Source organism: Schistocerca americana, chromosome 2, assembly GCF_021461395.2.
Source record: "Schistocerca americana isolate TAMUIC-IGC-003095 chromosome 2, iqSchAmer2.1, whole genome shotgun sequence".
Classification (NCBI taxonomy): domain Eukaryota; kingdom Metazoa; phylum Arthropoda; class Insecta; order Orthoptera; family Acrididae; genus Schistocerca; species Schistocerca americana.
The window spans coordinates 570,407,142-570,427,618 of record NC_060120.1 but is presented as its reverse complement, the minus strand read 5'-3'; the positions used below and the strand labels follow the sequence as shown (position 1 = coordinate 570,427,618).

The window sequence follows — 20,477 nt, the reverse complement described above, 5'->3', positions numbered from 1 at the left end:
TGCAAGAGAGTGCTGTATTTGGAACTGTAAAAGAGCCTGATGTACGGTAGGATTCCATCCAGAAACAGGGACTTTCAAATGGGCCTTTTGGAGTAACTCCAAGAGACAAGTAGGTTTCAAGAAACAGAATGTGGGACCTTAGTTTTGATAGTGCAAAAGGCATGTTTTCGAAAAGAATGGATGTAATATGAGATGGGATTCATCATGGCAAGAGAAGACAGTTTGGAGAGTTAGAAATCATGAGAGTGGTAAAAAAAAATAAATAAATAAATACAGGGCGGAAGAGATAGAAAAATGGAAAAAAAGCAAGGAAAAAACTCAGAAAAATTTGTACAAAAATTGTTAGCAAGAGGTAATGAGTGGGCAATCTTTTATTATTATTATTATTATTATTATTATTTTGAGCTTTTCCTCATTACAGAGTCTTATCTCCAACATAATAATTTACTTGGAAATTACAATACAAACAATAAACATCCTTAAACTATATTTTCAAAATATTCCTCCAGGTGTTTTGATCTTGTGTGTCCTCTTCTTCTGCGTCCATTCTCGTCATTGTGTGGTGTACATTTTGGAGCCAGGTGGTCATAGGTCGTCCTCTTCTACATGATACAAAAAAATGACTGGAAAAGAAAAAAAGTAAAAAATTGATTATGAAAGTCTGGAAAACAGATGAAATTGTATTAACTGGGTAAACAGAGAGCAAAAGTCATAAGAAAAAATGTAAACTACTTAGCTTGGCAATCAAAGTGACGTAAGAGATGGTAATAAAAGGTGTAAAGTGGTGATTAATCTTTGTGATAGAGGTAAATAAACAAATGGATTGCGACATAAGGTAGAAAACAGATGACAGTTTGAACAAGACCGATGACACACACTGACAAGAGGGTTACACAACAAGGAATGATGGCCACATGGGCTAATATAACGACGAAAGTAATCAATTATTGACAAAATTATTTAATTGGCTAGACAAAAAAATCTACACACCAAGCGGCGGCAGACTACACCCATAACTGGCAAGCAAGGTTTTCAAATCTCACCCGATGCAGTCCCCAACAGTCAGTCTTTCCTTCTCATCCTGTACGGTAAGTCTTCCCTGAAACGCAGTTCTGGGTGACTTTCCTGAAATCTACCCCTTTTCCTTCACCCCTCTTCCTTCCCCTTCAACTCTTCTGCCTGAAGGAGGAGCCAATGGCTCCAAAAGCTTGCCAATTACAACCGTCTTTTCTGTGTGCGTTCTGCCTCCATCGCTTGGTGAGAAGATTTTTTATCTATCCAATTAAATAAGAATATATCTAGAAACAAAGATGAGGTGACTTACCAAACGAAAGCGCTGGCAGGTTGATAGACACACAAACAAACACAAACATACACACAAAATTCAAGCTTTCGCAACCAACGGTTGCTTCATCAGGAAAGAGGGAAGGAGAGGGAAAGATGAAAGGATGTGGGTTTTAAGGGAGGGGTAAGGAGTCATTCCAATCCCGGGAGCAGAAAGACTTACCTTAGGGGGAAAAAAGGACAGGTATACACTCGCGCGCGCGCACGCACGCACGCACGCACGCACGCACACACACACACACACACACACACACAGACATTTGTAAAGGCAAAGAGTTTGGGCAGAGATGTCAGTCGATGTGGAAGTACAAAGGCAAAGTTGTTGTTGAATGACAGGGGAGGAATGAGTGGCGGCAACTTGAAATTAGCGGAGGTTGAGGCCTGGCGGGTAATGAGAAGAGATGATATACTGAAAGGCAAGTTCCCCTCTCCGGAGTTCTGACAGGTTGGTGTTAGTGGGAAGTATCCAGATAACCCGGACGGTGTAACACTGTGCCAAGATGGGCTGGCCGTTCACCAAGGCATGTTTAGCCACAGGGTGATCTTAATTACCAACAAACACTGTCTGCCTGTGTCCATTCATGCGAATGGACAGTTTGTTGCTGGTCATTCCCACATAGAAAGCTTCACAGTGTAGGCAGGTCAGTTGGTAAATCACGTGGGTGCTTTCACATGTGGCTATACTTTCTATGTGGGAATGACCAGCAACAAACTGTCCATTTGCATAAATGGGCACAGGCAGAAAGTGTTTGTTGGTAAATTTATATGTGAAAATATTCATGTAATTAATACACTTTGATATATTAAGTGTTTTAAAATTTGTGGTTTATAAGACTCAAATTAAAGTCCGATTGTAGGTTAAAGCACAGAGTATGCGATTTTAAGACGTTCCTGAAATTCCTGGAGATTTTTCCATGTAAAATGTAACTCCCTGAGAATTCCAGGTATTCTAGAAGAACCACCACCTTGGTAATGTATTAAAGCTTCTGTGAACTGTAACTGAAATAAATACATAAATATCTTTTTGGATCATTCGAAAGAATTGCTGCGACTATGTTGCAATTTGTGGCCACCGAGGTGAGATTTATTTTCAGTGTTTTACAGCAGGCTATCATAATCACGTGCGTGTGCGGGTGTGCATGTGCACACACAAGAGTTCACCAGCGAATTCCTTAAGATACCCATCTTATTCAAGCACTGCCAGTTCCTCACTTAGATTGGAAAAAAATAACTAAATCTCAGTAATGAAAGGACGAAAACAATAAAGTGGGACACAGACAAGAGGAAAAATGCTTCTACTGGAGCATAAACAAGACTTAAGACAGATGGCAGCTGCCTCATTCAACTTTTATCAACACTTAAAAATTTTCCCAAGAATTTTTGTCATGTGAACATATTCACATCCTTTTTAACATGCAACTCACATCTCAATCGCCAAGCTGCTACAACTGTAATCCACTAACACACCCACTAATTCCTCACTGCAAGTCTGCTCCAACCCATCCACTCCCAGTTGCCCACTTTCATCCACTCATTCATTCAGCCTCACTCATAGTTATTACCTCTTTGTGCCTCTTAACTGTCACTGTTTCATTACTAACAACCACAGTCTCCATTATGTACTACTACTACTACTACTACTACTACTACTACTACTACTCTCGTCTCTTCTCACTGTCACTATCTCTCTCTTCCTCACTATTGATGTCATAGACTGTCTCTCATTATCACCAGCTCTCACCCATTTTCACTTTCTCCTTCTCTTTATTCCTCTCCCACTGGCACTGTCCCCATTCTTTTCCTAGCACTGTTAAGCCAAAATTTTTGGGAAAAATTTTAAATGTGCTGAGGAAGGTAGACTGGGGCAGCTGATACCAGACTTTTCAGTCAAGAGTCTTTTAAAACAGGAGCATATTAGTCTTTTTTGTGCTCTGATAAGAGCATTTTTCTGCTGGTTCCCTTCTTTTCCTTGCTACAGCAGGGCATGTCGCTCATATGAAACAAACTTTATGGGACAGTAAGATTCTGACAGTTTTTTTTACAGAAAGTTGAAATAAAGCAAAACTAATTTTATACCTCTCAACAGATTTTACACATACAAAAATTTTGCTTGTGTTACAGTAATACAACACGGGGGTCTCGGAACCCTTCCAATGATAAGGGAGACACTTTACAGCATATTTCTCCATGCTACGTGACTTATAAACTTCGTTTTCACCTCAGATTGGATATTATGGGTGTCTTTTATGTGATCAAGTATGGTAACACAACCTCTTTACCTCAGAAATGGATAAAAACAGCTAGAAAATTTTCATAGCTTTTCAAGATCGGGATCTTAGGAACGTACTCTAAAAATTTTAGCCATTGGCTGTGCCTAGCCATCTTGGAATTCGTAGCTCAGTTTTGGTACCTGAAAGCCTTGTATTTCAGGTTTGAACTAAATGGTGCCTCCGTAAGCCCCTTAAGGCAAGTCATATACCACATGTAATGCGAAGAAACCAATCGAATTGTACCATTTGCCTAAACAGGAGGAAGTGTGTAATATTCAAACTTTGACCTTGTACTGCATGACAGTTACAATAAAACAATCCCTCTGTTGGGTATACAAATGGTCCCCAGCCCACAGGCTGTCTTTCTATCACCAATAGAACCTGGGGTAAAAGCCCAGAAAAATCCACTTTTTTGGAAAATATTAGGCAGCACACAGTATCACACGCATACAGATTCAGAACAAATATACGGTGCAAATTCTGCCAGAATTGACTTCAATTTCACCTTACATCAGGAATGTTTATCAGCAACACCATCCTTCTGAACAGCATGTTACAAAAACAGTGGCAACAGGAGCAAGGCTCTTTCACAACCGGACAAGAGGAAAAAATAATTCAGTTTATGAGACTGACATATACCCAATAAGATTTATAATAAAATTGTTTTATTTCAAGTTGCTTCTGTACATGGAATGGAAAGAACTGACCCACAAATGGAAAAGTAGTAACATTTCATGCACAAATGGCTATTTCATATTTTAACACAATAGTCCAGACATCTTAAATGTAGGAAGTATATTTTATTCAATAAATATTCTTTATTCAATACAGTCCTTTGTTTAATAATCACTCACACTAAAACATAGACACATTGTGGACATACAAGGATCCGGCTAAATCCTTTGGTAATGTATTGAAGTTTGTGCACTGGAACATGTACACATTTTGTCACAGATTAATTATTTTATCAGAATTTAATTTCACGCTCTCTCTTTTGCTGTTTTATCCACAGCAAAATATTTTGTGCTGAGGTATATCCATATGATTAAAGGAGTGGATTATTGTAATGCCAGTGACTTACAATCACAGAATTCACAATGTGTATGTTTTACTACATAATTCACTTTCAGGAACAGTATCTGCAAACCAAAAGATGCAGAACTTTACTTTCTGACATGGAATTTTCTTATAATTTGTTTAAAAACACAGAAAATCTTGCTTTATGGATTAAATATGATCCAAATTTTTACTATTAATTGCACAAATAAGTAGGTACCATACACACAACCTATGCAGTGTGGTACAAAGACAATGAGTAAAAGCAAACTGCTGAAAATTATGTAAGGTCTATTTCGACCACAACGAGAATGTCTTCTGAAGAATGTCTTCTTAGATATTTAGGAGAAAAATTGTGACCTTATTCAAAAGAAACTTAACAGAAAAAAACTGACCATGTGTAATGAATGTATCAAACCAAATTTGCAGCGAAGGGGTGCAGTGTGGATGTGCATCTGAGGGAAAAAAAGAAAAAGTGGTGACTGCAAGAAATTACAAATGGAGGGTGATGAAAGAAGAAAACAGGGTCTTCATTGATGGCAAATCTACATTAACACCAGTAACACCAAGTGGTATGACAATGCATAGTGCACATGAGGAAAAATTCCATCAAAATAAATTTGCAGCAATTTGGGCTCTCACTGAAGACCATGATTCATTCTATACTTCATGGTACAGAGAATCAAACAGTTTCATGCCACTAAAATTTTTTACATGATATCCTAATTGGTACACAAAAGAATAATTTTATGTTGTATTTGTAACAATGATAATTGTAACAATGATCCATGATATCTACATACCACCTACCATGCTAAAATTTGTGTTTACAAACCCTGTACTGTCTCAAAACAACCATAAAAAGTTATGAAAATTATGGCAAACAAATATACAAAGTTCAGACAAATGAAATTCTAGAAGACTATACAATACATATCTAGACACAGATAACGTGGAATTCCAGTCGTCTAAGAATTTTTAGCAACACAGTGCACAGCTCCAACCCAATTACTTGCTTAAAATTGAGAGCAATGAGTAGCTGCATACTTATCCATGTCTTCTGCCACATAACTTTCATCATCTGTATTATCAGCTGGCCATTATTTTTCTCTTTCTACAGCTCATGTGACACACAACTTGACTCTCACAAGCAACTGTCATTTCTAATTATTATTATAAAGTAAATACAGGCATTGTACAAAATAAGATCACTAAGAGGAGGATTTCAGTATGAACTTTTGTGCATTTTTGTTACTTTACACAGACCACATAATTTTACATTCACATTAACATACACAACAACTTGTTTCACAGCAGAAAATATACATTTATCACATCGCTTCCCTTCTACTCCAACTAAGTTATAATTTCTAACAAATATTTCATTATCATTTATTTAAAATAACATAAATGGCACATAGTCAAAACAGATAAAGGTATACATGAACTTTCCAAGTGGGCAAGAACAATTATTACGAAGAGATGAAAACCAAATAATGCAGGCAAAAAACAAAAAAGTTGGGTATTAGTTCTGTTTCCCAACAAGAAGTTCAAGCTAATTCCCAGTTTGTGCTATACTTGCATATGATATCACTCCCACTTGGTTCTATGTTTTGTGTACCTATGCAGCCTTCTTACACATATTTCATAAGATAATGTGTATGGTACTTCAAACAATTGCCCAGCTAGTAGAATATTACCTCCGACAAGTGGCACTAAATCTTGACAAAGCAATAATAAAATGAACACTAGTACGATGATGATGATGGGTTCGGAGGGGGGGAGGGAGGGGGGGAGGGAGGGAGGGGGGCACTAAACTGCACGGTCATCAGCGCCCGAACCAAGTCCCATAAACTGCGCGGTTATCAGCGCCCATACGAAGTACCAATTTTAACACAGTCCACTTTTTTTACACAATCCAATCAAGCTACTGTCACAAATGATGATGAGGATGAAATAATGATGACAACACAAACACCAAGTGCCCGGGTGGAGAAAATCCTCAACCCAGCTGGGAATCGAACCCAGGACCCTGTGATCCAGAGGCGGCAATGCTAGCCACTAGACCACGATCTGCGGACAACACTAGTAGGAAAAGGATAGATTGCTAATCATCGTAAAGATGACATGTTGAGTTGCAGACAGACATTCCGAAGCTGCTGGAGATAGCAGTTGTGTGTGTGTTGTGTGTTTGCTTGTGTGAATGTGTGCAAGTTTTCATTTCTGAAGAAGGTGTTGGCCAAAAGTTAAATGTGTCACAGTATTTTCATTTTGCATGTCTGCAACTCAATGTATCTTCTTTACAGTGAGTAGCAATCAATCATTTTTCTAATATTTTTGATATTTCAACCTGGAGTTTCCATTGTTTGATTTTGCTAATAAAATGAGAAATATTTCAGAGTTAATGCTCCACTACTGCACCAAGACTATATTTTCAATTAAATACTTCATTTTATAAGAAACCTAAGTATGCATCAATGCAAAAGATAATAATGTCACTAAGACTTTCAATAAGCACAACTCCCACTGAAGAGTATCACTTACCATAAAAAGTGAGAAAATGTTGTTCCATAAAAAGCTGGAACGATAAGAAGCGCAGAAAAGGAGTGCGTATGTTGGGGAGGGTCAGTAAGAGAATGATTTAATATTTGGGAAAACTATCCTGCAACTATATCACAGTGACATAAAAATTATTATGAATGATTGATAAATAATGTTGGTGAGAACTCTAACCACTGACCTTCAATTAACATTCTCACTGTCACCACCCTCCCTCTGCTACATTCAGAAGAGAACTTTGCTTCTGAGAATGCAAGAAATACAAAGAATTGCTTCAATTCACTAACTGATACAGTTACTGATGGGAACAGAATTTTTACAAATTCCTTACTGCTTACAATTTTTTTCAGTTTCCTTGTCCTAAGTACCTTCACTTTCAAATTACCTTTATCTGAAAAATATTTCAAAATATGAAATACGAAAAATAATACTGCTCTATGTTGAAATTACAGATCTTCAAAGAAATATTTCCTTTGTCTTAGACAGTACATTTCTAGACAAATAAAATATAAAAAACTAATCAAATTCCACTAACTACTTGGTGGTACATTGTTTTCCACTGGGCCATTAAGGACAAGGCTTTCTTCTAATAATATTTCAGTTTCCTCATCTGAAATAAAAGAAAAAGAGAAAAACATAAGATGAAACAGAATATGCATTTGAAATTTGGGAAGAGTGGCCATAAAGATAAGAGATAAGTCACACACACACACACACACACACACACACACACACACACACATGTAGTAGAGGTAGAGTGGGAGGAGGGGGGGGGGGGGAGGCAAAGATCATGAAACATTATTGAATAAGACAAAAAAAGGCAGTTTTACATACTGGCAGCCATTCAATCTTTAAACAAATGACCAATATTTGTCAAACATGCTGAAATTCAAAGCATCAGTGCAGTTTTCTTTAGCTGATGTTACACAGTTCCTCACTAGATCTCAACTAGACATCTCGCGGACAAATCGAAAGTTATCTCCCCCCCCCCCCCCCTACACACACACACACACACACACACACACACACACACACACACACACAGGCGCGCGCGCGCACACAGAGGGAAGTGTTTACTAAACTTATGAAATCAGAATTAATTCTAACTATTTGAGAAACCATTTTTTTTTAAGATCCATAAATTCTTCCTCCATTACCTTTCTTATTCTCCACCTTCAGACTCTTCACTTTTCAATTTACGAATCGCACCTTCTGAGGGAGGTCTCGCATTGTGCATTTATGTGAACAATATTTATTTATTATTACAGAAATATGTGAGTGAGTGTGGTTTTAATGTCTTCAAGTAAGAATAATTTGAACCAAATATACAGGGTGTTACAAACAGGTATGGCCAAACTTTCAGGAAACATTCCTCACACACAAATAAAGAACAGATGTTGTGTGGACATGTGTCCTGAAACGCTTAATTTCCATGTTAGAGCTCATTTTAGTTTCGTCAGTATGTACTGTACTTCCTCGATTCACCGGCAGTTGGCCCAATTGAAGTAAGGTAATGTTGACTTCGGTGCTTGTGTTGACATGTGACTCGTTGCTCTACAGTACTAGCATCAGGCACATCAGTACGTAGCATCAACAGGTTAGTGTTCATCACGAACATGGTTTTGCAGTCAGTCCAATGTTTACAAATGCGGAGTTGGCAGATGCCCATTTGAAGTATGGATTATCACGGGGCAATAGCCGTGGCGTGGTACGTTTGTATCGAGACAAATTTCCAGAACGAAGGTGTCCCGACAGGAAGATGTTCAAAGCAATTGATTGGAGTCTTAGGGAGCACGGAACATTCCAGCCTATGACTCGCGACTGGGGAAGGCCTAGAACGATGAGGACACCGGCAATGGACGAGGCAATTCTTCGTGCAGTTGATGGTAACCCTAATATCAGCATCAGAGAAGTTGCTGCTGTACAAGGTAACATTGACCACGTCACTGTATGGAGAGTGCTACGAGAGAACCAGTTGTTTCCGTACCATGCACAGCGTGTGCAGGCACTAGCAGCAGCTGAATGGCCTCGACGGGTACACTTCTGCGAATGGTTCATCCAACAATGTGTCAATCCTCATTTCAGTGCAAATGTTCTCTTTACGGATGAGGCTTCATTCCAACGTGATCAAATTGTAAATTTTCACAATCAACATGTGTGGGCTGACGAGAATCCGCACGCAATTGTGCAATCACGTCATCAACACAGATTATCTGTGAACGTTTGGGCAGGCATTGTTGGTGATGTCTTGATTGGGCCCCATGTTCTTCCACCTACGCTCAATGGAGCACGTTATCATGGTTTCATACGGGATACTCTACCTGTGCTGCTAGAACATGTGCCTTTACAAGTACGACACAACATGTGGTTCATGCACGATGGAGCTCCTGCACATTTCAGTCGAAGTGTTCGTACGCTTCTCACAAACAGATTCGGTGACCGATGGATTGGTAGAGGCGGACCAATTCCATGGCCTCCATGCTCTCCTGACCTCAACCCTCTTGACTTTCATTTATGGGAGCATTTGAAAGCTCTTGTCTACGCAACCCTGGTACCAATTGTAGAGACTCTTCGTGCTCATATTGTGCACGGCTGTGATACAATACGCCATTCTCCAGGGCTGCATCAGCGCATCAGGGATTCCATGCGACGGAAGGTGGATGCATGTATCCTCGCTAACGGAGGAGATTTTGAACATTTCCTGTAACAAAGTGTTTGAAGTCACGCTGGTACGTTCTGTTGGTGTGTGTTTCCATTCCATGATTAATGTGATTTGAAGAGAAGTAGTAAAATGAGCTCTAACATGGAAAGCAAGCGTTTCCGGACACATGTCCACATAACACATTTTCTTTCGTTCTGTGTGAGGAATGTTTCCTGAAAGTTTGACCATACCTTTTTGTAACACCCTGTATAACTTTTAAACAAAACTGTCCAACAGTTGCCTCTGCTGTAAAATGCTGAATATATCAGGACACTGAACTGGGAAAGTTGGCTAGGTACATATTTCTCCACATATGTCCAATAACATGAGTACTTCGCAAAAAACTCTGGAAAACAGTGTGTATTCTAAATTTAATACTTTTACTGATACTGCTACTTCACTGAGTCTACTTCTTTTCCTGCAGAGTTTAATTTATGTTTTATGATATTATACATGTCTAAACATATAAGATAAGGTTTCAGAAAAAAGTGTAGATAAAGCAAATAGCCTGCCACAAATTACCTGATTCATCAGATAGCTGCTGCGGAGAGAGGCGACACCCACGAGCTAAGTAAGCTTGGAGGCGGCTGACGGATGCCAATATAAGACCAAGGAATGGTGGTGAAGGTGTAAGTGGCCGGGAGATATATTCAGGGTGATATTGTGTTGCAATGTAATATGGGTGCCCTTCCAACTCCAAAACTTCCATTCGAACTTTCTCCTCATCGTGACCTGTCCACAGAAATGAAAATTGCTAATCTGATGTATGCACCTGGTTAAGCATAATAAACAAAAAATATAATTATCAGTTGTGAGGTGACAAAAATCATCACAAACATCTGTAAAGCATCAGTTCATCATTATAGAACATATGCATGGTTAAACACTGCATTGAACTGTAGTAGACAGACACACATCAATAATTTAACTCACTCGCTATAACGTACCTGTAAAGCCTTTTGCAAGGACATTAAATTTTAGTAGTACTTTCATCGTGACATTAGTTAAAACTGAGGGTTGGTCCCAACTTACATCTGGTTCTATCCTTTCACCAAAGTATGAAATGCACTCATTTAAAATGTAGTGCCTGGTGATTTGTAAGTCACAGGCATCCCGAGACTGGGAGTACCTCACTGGAACATGAAGCCATGAACCACTGGACTGTGACCTACTGGGAGGTGGGAAAGCTTGAAGAGAATGTATGTAAGTACACAACTGGATTGTTGGCTTCATTAACTGCAGCTTATTGTCTCTCACTGACAGCTGCTCTTCCTCCCATAGCTGCATGGTTCTCAGACTCTATGAGATGACAGCCTGAAGGCAAATAGCATACTGTGTCACTGTGTTCCCTGCAGGCCTCCACAGCTGTTTTGTCTTGCTTGCTCATTTCCCCAAACCGCTACATGCCCTAATACCCTGAAGAATCATACATGCTTCCTTGGTTTTGAAGAAGGGACACTTTTTCCTGTATTGTATCACTTTCTTTGCTTGGTACATTTTCTATAATGCTTGTAGGGTACACAGGAACTCAGAGCAGATGAGAATGTTTCTGATTTGATGAGATGTCATCTGTCCCAGTGCCTTGAACAATGGTCAAGAAGAGTCAGTTTGTTTACAAACTGCATTTGCATTCAGTATTATTTTGTTGAATGTTTCTGACCAAGATAAGTATTGACAAAAAAGCACACTAGACTCAAGAGTCCAGTTTGTAGAATTACCTTAATAAAAATATGAGACAAAATGATTTAACAGTCCACAAAATAATAAATTTTAAACGTAATAAACTGAAAAGCACATGCAGACTGACATTCTATTTAAGACAAACAGAAATTACAGACATTGGCTGTGAGTGGGTATAGACTGAAATCAATAAGAAAAGTTGAAAATCTGTGCCAAACCAGGATTCGAACCTGGGTCTCTTACTTATTAGGAACAGATTTGACCACTAAGCCATCCGGACACAGTGGTCATTGCAACTGCACAGACTACCCTAGCACGCCTCCCGTCAGACCCAAATTTCCAACTTATCCACACACTACTAACACAATGCCCTTTGCCCGTTATCCTCACTACTCACAGCATTTCGCCCATTCCCGTAAGAGTGTGAGCCTGAAGTGCATCTGCATTAAAGGGATCACTGGTCTTCATGCGCATGCACACCCTCGTGCGTACACGCACTTAAGTATCATGGACGTAAAATACGTTACAGTGGTGACACTTTCTTTTTTTTTTATACTTTTGTGTGTTCAAAATGTCAGGGTTTTTAAAAACTTGAGAACAATTCCAAATACCATATAAGCTAATAAGTGATGTTATTCAATTATATCTTTGTATCTGAAAATACTATTTTGAAATGAGTCATGAGTCAGAAGGAATGTACTAGAACAAGTTAACCTCCTTCAAGTATCCCGTACTTTCAGGAGCAATTACATAAGTATTTTATTTTCACACAAGAAATTATGAGCTCAAAGGTGGACATGAATCATCAGTTTCCATGTACAAAGCATTATACAATCTATAGAAATTTTATCACATGTAACATTACTGCCCTAGATATATGCATAATTAGTTTTTCAAGCAGAATACCAAATCTGACAGTGAAGCTTGTTTATAAGAACACAATGTGTGGACACTTAACAGGGTGTATATGCGGACAAGGAAAAATAAATTCCTGGATTTCCCGGTTAAAAATACACTTTCTCCCGGGTGAAAACATGCGTTTTCCGTGTTAAGTGACAGTATATTTTCCCTTATCAATCTTTTGAATGATTATGGTTTTATACATGGGCGTAGAATTTCCCGGCACTTAAGGAAACGAAACACAGGGAAAAAGACACGTTTTGGAAATATCTTTGATGTGCAGCAACATGTACGGTGTGTATTTTCGTATTACGAAAGTATACATTGGAATTCCACCAAACACTGCATGTTACTTTCCGAATCATTGAAATCGAGATTGCGATGAGCGTTTGTAAGCCAGTCGTAGCTCATGTCACGTGATCTCACCAGCCGATGGCAGCGGATATTCAGAGCCTAGGACACGTGATGTAGTCAGCCAACAGCAACATCACTGGTAAGTAGCATGGACACACAAACAGGGAAAGTTAATAGTTTAAATTAATATACACAGTGTTGCTACAATAAAAACAAAGCTTTCGCATATAATATTGGTCTCTAAGGTCAATAAGCTGCAAGAGAAGCTAAGCTTTCGCATATAATGTTGATCTTTTTTGCACGTGTTACACTTAAGATATATCACACAAATGTGCCAGTAAAATTTTTAATAATGATATAAATGTGTGATCTTCAGGGTTCGAAATTCTTCTAAATGACTCCGTCATCAAAGACTTGATTTTTAAATGAGAGTCAAACACTCTGTGATTTAATAAATTCACAGTACATTCTCGCAAATAGTTCAACTTATGTAAAAGAATATTTACTTTGAAAGTAACACTTTTCAAACTACCATTTGCAATATTTTCCTGCAACCTGTTAGAAATAGGTTCGTTTCAGCACTTGTCAGAGTGTGCAGATAACAGGTGACACCGCGCTATCATGACATTAGAGGATACTCCAAGAGCATTGGAATTTTGTTAACCATACTAAAATGTGCATACTTAAAGTGCACATTTGTATGTCCAGATTACCAATGAAGTAGACCTTGACCTGATATTAAGCTTTTCAGTGTGTTTTTCGGGATGTAAATTTTCTTGGAGCACCAGTACTGTATTATATCATGTTTGGTTTTTTATTATGGCAAAATGCCATATGTGCTAGAAGATGAAAACGTGCACTTGAAATGCAGCGAACAGTTGAAACAAGCCAGTACTGTGGAATTAAACATTTTGTTTCAAATACACTGACTGCCTCTGTGGAAAAAGTTTATAAAAGTCACATTTCTTTAGCAAACAGCCAAAAATAACTTCAGCCAAAAATAACTTCATTGTTCTGCAAGGCGATTAATGCTTGACTGTCAGAAAAGTGGAAATAAAATAAAATCTGAAACTAATGACAAATTTTAGTCTTGCATAATTATGTGAATGCATTTTAATTCACTTGATAGCTCCCGGCCACAGATACCCATTGTTTTCATTTGACATGAGAGTAAACGAGGGGAAACAGCAAAATCACTAAATGTAAACACGGGTCACGTGGAGACTACCCACAATAACTCATACTGCTCCACACATCAGCCCCAAATCTACGATATTTGCGAACGGAGTCAATACTAAAAAAAACGAATTTTCAAAAATATCTTTATGAAAAGTCTGAAACATAAAACACATGTGTTCGAGGAAATGTTAAGACTTATTATTTGGTCTGAAGTGTGCCAAAGTGCAGTGCCACACCTCTTCATAAAGCATTCTTCTATCGCACATCGCTGTATTTCGCTCTGTGGAATTGAAACGTGTATATTTTGCAATGGATGCCATCAAACTATATTCACGACAGTGGAAATTGAAATGTCCTGTGGTGCCTCCCCTGCTCCCAGTCGGCCGGTTTGACAGCCTGCCCCTCTTTAAAAAAATCTCGCAATTAATAGCAGATGGGAGTATTTGTAATCGGGAGAACAAGAACTCTTCAGAAAATTTGCACTCTTCATTGCCTATTAGCTAATAACTTGCTGTTTTGTGTGATATAAAATTAAATATAGGATACATAAAACCAATAAAGACAAGAGATAAGCAAAAAGTTACATATTTCTTCAACCCTTAGCCCCCAGCATTTTTTTTTTCCTCTCTAATCTTGCTACAGCTTTACATGGAGCACTTTCCTTTCTGCGAAAGAATCTATTACCTTATCAAAATTTGTCAAATGTTTTGCTACCAGAAAAATCGAAATATCGTTATACTGAAAAAACTGTTAACACAAATAATACCCAAGACTGGTGTGGTTTCTCGATCTGATTACATCTATTTTGTTATTGTCTGCTAGATAAAACAAAATAGGCCTTTCTAATATTGCAGCAGTTTTGTAACACACACCAAATAAACGAGACTGTTTTGGCACAAATGGCCATTTTTATAACAAGACAGAATATAATTCATGAAGTACCAATATCAAATGCCTATTAGGCCTACAACAAGCAAAAAGCTATACGTTGGGAAATAGTTTCACATTTCATTCATACACATCAGTTTCTCAAGCATGAGATTGAAAAGAAGTACTACGAAATTTTTATATAAATTTGGAATTGTCTTATTCTTCCACAATTTGTGTGATGCCCCTTTTCTTCTCCTTCCTCATTCTAAAAAACAATCTTGTCATCAACAATTCTGTAGCTATTCCTGCCATTGTCAAAAACTGTTCGCCGATTAACTTCACTGACCCTGCCAGAATCACCTGTTTAGTTATCCTGCGATTATATTCCGGTTAGGCGCTATTACGTGTTCATACAACACGTTTTCTGCATTACTTCCAAAAATAGAACTTAAGCGGCTTACTAGTATAGCGATCTGGCCATAAGTTTTCTGTCAAAATTTCATTTTCTTGGGTACACCAAGAAGATAATACGTAATTTTTCTCACCTGTTATTCCTGTCAGTGGTTTATTTCCATTCTGATAGTCGGAATCTATAGATTTCGCTAGTAATTATAACAAAGCTCATCATTCGCAAACCCAATCAACACATAATCAGATAGCGATTGGCATTCATCTTTTTGGCTTTACTCCGCTCAGCTCGTATAGCCCCATCCCCTTTTGTCTGCGGAAAGTTTATTTCTAAATGTGACGAGTATTCTCCTGACAGACGTCACGCATTCAAAAATCAACTTATGATTCATTCAGAAATCAACTTAAAATATGTTCAAAAATGTTCAAAAACCAACTGGGAGGCGTTTCAAAATCATATGAATAATCGATAGACAAACGTGCGCTGGATGCTAGGCGCTCTGTGAAACAAGTTCTTTACCTGAAGAATATGAATTTGGCGCCCCCTTTCCCCGGTAGATCTAGCTGCTTGCTGCGACTGCTTGCACAGCCAACAGCCACATTCCTGTAGCCAGAAGTGGGAAAATCTACAACTCAAACTCGACTCAACTGCTACTATCTGTGATTCGAACAGGGGAGAGAGACACTATATGTTAGTACCACAAGTGTCCTTTGCCCCACACCATCAGATTGCCTGTGGGGTACAGATACAGATGTAGTTGGGACTGTCGATGTTTCTCTGTGATACATTTCCAGTTCCATAACTTCCTCTTTTGCATATTCATAATGCAACAAGAATCACTTCATTTCAATGATACAAACTAGCAGCAAAAGCCACACAGTCCAAAGCATGCAACCCCAAAGCCCCAACCTAAGTGCAGAGCACACAAGCACTGAATAATGAAATCAACAATGTTTCTATAATCACAGTGAAGTTATCCTACTGCAGTAATGCCAAGACTGCAAACAGCAACATCTAATGCAAGTGGTCTCTCAATGGTGCTCTTGAGATGCACTGAGCACCTGACACTTGGGCAATTATTAGTGCTGCACACACGTGTCATCTTCCTATTTGATCATTTCTAAACAACAAATTGCTTAATACTACGTTCACTCGGTAAAATAATGACAGTATCAGACTGACAACCTGAGATTCACTTGATATGTCCCTAAGAAGAACTTTAATCTGTTATTGTTTCACAATATGAGAGTATTTGAGAAATCATCAAAAACAACGTGAAATATTTTACTGACTCACCCACAAACTTCATTCCAGCAGACTCTAAGTCAGCAACATACTTAGGGTTTACTTCATATCGATGCCTGTGCCTTTCTTGAATGTGATCTTTCTTGCCATACAGTTGCCCTGCAATAACATTTGAAGTAAAAATTAACAGTCTCATTTCTTTGAAATGCACAAAGTCAATTAATTCCATCTTCCAACTACTGCCTGATGAATACTGAAACTGTCACAAAAAGAATGAGTTTAAGGAAAAAGGTAAAGTACATAAGGAATTAAGTCAAACATCACGAAGGCTCATCAACACCTCTGAATGTGCTAGTATGTTGTCATGTACATGTAATCACAATTCATTTCACATATTGAAATGTCACATTCAACTACCGTGCAGCATATATCAAACTCTGGAATCTGAAGAAATGAATCACTTCAAGAAACAATAAGTAGTAGTTCACTGTTCATTTGTAGACCCATAGACGTGTTTCCTGCTTAAAATGTGTGAGACAAAATGGGTTAGTGAAGAACTTCACTAAAAAACCTACTTACTCCTTTCTATACACAATTGTTCTTGATGAGACTACATATATTGTATATGTTCTCTCTCTCTCTCTCTCTCTCTCTCTCTCTGCTGTTTATTTTAATAAATTTGATTTTCAAATACCACTTTAATATGATTTGCCAATAAACACACCCCATAACTTCATAACACTAATTTTGCTAAGTTCTCAATAAAGCTGCTACACACAAAAAAAGAAACAGTTAAACAGCAAACAAAGTTTGCATTATTATGTTTCAATGACTTTTATGCAAATGCATTACATAGACCTATTCTAAAAATAAAGATTTACAAGTACCAATATTTATGTATCTCAGTTATCTGTATTCCTATGTAGCTATCCCAGAAGAGGTTGCAAGTTGCCTGTATAACCGCTTCTGTGAACTACAAAAATTTGGTTCTCAACATTTCACATAAGTACTGCCCAAATTTTAAAAAAATATAATGCTGTCATAATCTACTAGTGAAGAGTATTACAATTAGAAATTGTGTGTACCTTGAGACACTATAAGTGAGTGTACATAAATACCCTGACCTTATTCAGCCAGTATTTGAGAATGAGAGCACTCGGAGACTCCAAACAAACTTTGAACACGATTTCAAACCTTTTCTAAACTCTCACATGCTTAATGCCAAATATTTAACATAGTAGCTCATTTGTAACGTAATCACATGGTGATTGGAAGCAATACAAAATGTGAAATTTTTCAACTTTTAGTACAGCTGTCTCATTGTAAGACAAAATAAAGGGGCAGGCAAAATTTAAAATAATAGTTATCTTCATGACTAGAATACAAAAAGCACTGTGTTAAAAATATGGTATAGCGACTTGTGCACTACACTCACTACAAATGTGGCAGTTGTGTTGCGAGAGCAACAAACCACAAGTAAGTAAATAATGACCTGCGTGTAAATGGGTCAGGATGACACTATCCTGTTACAAGGGCAGGAGGAGGTAAGTCAGTGGCAATTTGTGTAATCAACTAGATCTTATTTCCAGCACTTCCAACCACTACTGCTCCCCCCCAATGAAGTACAGATACTACTTAAGAAAGTAAAAAGACAACCTGCTCTCAAATGGCATTGTATCAAGCTGTGTTCCTTGGAGGCTTCTTTGTCTGCTATATTCCTATTTATGAAGATTAGCATACAATCACCAGAGAGTATAAATTTTGCTTCTTGTAAAACAGACAAAGGTGCCCGATGATCCTCAATAAGCATCCTGAACAGACTTACAGTCAACAAGAAAGCAAAAAGCCAATTAACTACCCTTTTCCTTCTGTTTTTCCCTGGACCCCAAGTCCACAGCCACGATAAATGATTAAACAGTGGTCATTGCTGGTTATGCGTCTACCTTCATTAAAATATATTGAAATATATTTTGATTACAGTGCAGCAAAACCAATAGAGGACTTTGTTTAGTATTAAGGTGTACATATGATATACACAATTTCCTCTAGGAACAAGATAAGACCTATATGGGACACTGAAAAACATGAGACAGGGGAATGGGATATTTCTTAGTAAGTACATAATGAACTGACAAAATACCAAAACTTTAAGCTCTTAACTACTTTCTTCTGTCATAAGGACTTCATTTTTTTTAACATTGCCATAACATAATTTCTAAGAAAACCATTCCAAAAAAGTTATCACTGTTATCAACTCTTTTAAAAATAAATGTTCAATTGGTTACAATGCAAATAATCAAATGACATTCAGCTAAACTTTGATACAATATTCACACATAGAGCTTTGTTTTTACATCCTGGCTTAATGTGTTTGAAATTCTGACTTCAAACTCTTGAAGGACTAGGAACGCAGGACTGTACTTTTAGAGCAGATACTGTCTAAACTTATACATTCAGGAAGTGATACACTGAAAACAGACAATGCTGCCATCTGCTGCAATTTACCATTAACATTTTCCCCCTGATGACTCATTTAACAAGCACACCATCAGCCACCCCATTCTCCTTTCACACGGTAGTATCTATATTCATTACTTATTTTCATGTCTCGTGCACTTTTGTGTAGCTCTGTCACATTTGGTAACTCATCCAGAAGCTTGGCATTCTGAATCAGGGTAGTGTTGACGAAACAGTCAAAATTAGCACTGTCCAACTGCTGAGTCATCTCACCCACTCAAGAGTTTCTTCAGTTCCATACTACACGTTTTGGAGATTCAGAGATCAAGTCTTTTACTCAGCATCACCATCTCTCTTTACAAAAAGAGAGACTTTCGTGTGAGTGATCCATGCTCTGTCGTTACTTGTCTTATTTGAGCAAGTGAGTGTTCAGTAGTAGTGGACCTTATCTTCTTTGGTGAACTTTAGAACTACTTAAAGCAGGCTGTTCCAACCGAGCTCCAGGGAGCCGGAGCGCTCACTGCGGCAGATCAGAGCCCGCGTGAAGAGGGAAAGCGAACTCACTGCCCCCTGGCCGCATACAGCCGCAACTGACGCAATGATCCTTGTTCAATGACAGCTATGACTAGCCGCGGGAGCCCTGTACCTCTGTTGGAGGATACCTTTTTATTCATTGAGAGGGATGGTCATCCGCAATGTCTTTTATGTCATAAAGTATTCAATTCTGCGAAGAGGTACAATATACAACGACATTATACATGTCTTCACGCTGCGCACTACGATCAGGTAGAAGGCGTTGCACGCAGAGAACTGGTAGCCAGGCTTAAGAATGACATAGCAGGAGACGTAAGTTCAAAAACAGTTTAGTAATACGGAGGGTATCAAAACATGCAACATAGTTCGTGTTCTGTAATGCGTTTATAATTTTCAGGTGAATGAGAGCAGAGAAAACACTACTGAATCTGCACTTCGAGCAATCTACAGGGTCGCTCACATCATTGCGACAAGTGGCAAGCCATTTTCGGTGGGACCACTCATAAAATCGTGCATGGTAGCTGTTGCAGAATGTTTGTTTCCAATGGAGGTGCAGGCAATTGAAGGGGTTTGCCTGTCTAAGCAAACAGTGTCTCGTCGAATCCTGGACATGGCAGCGGATTTAGAGACACAGCTCAGGAAAAAGGCGGAGAGCTTTGTTGCATTTTCGCTAGCGCTTGACGAAAGCACCGACATATCGGACTGTGCTCAACTTGCAGTCTTTGTGCGTGGTGTCGACATGGACCTGCAAGTAACTGAAGAACTCTTGGATGTGGTACCACTCGATTACACCACAACAGGACATGACATTTTTGAAGCTGTTTGTGAATCAGTGGACAATATGAATTTGCCATGGGATAAGCTCCATTCTGTAGCGACAGACGGTGCACCACAAATGATTGGGCGTCACCAAGGTTTT

General features: G+C 38.4%; 1 protein-coding gene across 1 annotated transcript in view; it reads right to left on the bottom strand.

Annotated features, from left to right (window-relative positions):
- Positions 1–570: 570 nt before the first annotated feature.
- Positions 571–20,477, bottom strand: part of LOC124594812 (CTP synthase) — an 85,585-nt gene continuing 65,678 nt past the window's right edge. Inside the window, exons 11-14 of the mRNA XM_047133253.1 lie at positions 16,619–16,726; positions 10,453–10,662; positions 7,765–7,839; positions 571–623 (exon numbers count right to left, since the gene is read on the bottom strand). Coding sequence (XP_046989209.1) covers positions 586–623; positions 7,765–7,839; positions 10,453–10,662; positions 16,619–16,726 — 431 coding nt within the window. The 3' untranslated portion in view covers positions 571–585. The remainder of the gene's footprint in view (positions 624–7,764; positions 7,840–10,452; positions 10,663–16,618; positions 16,727–20,477) is intronic.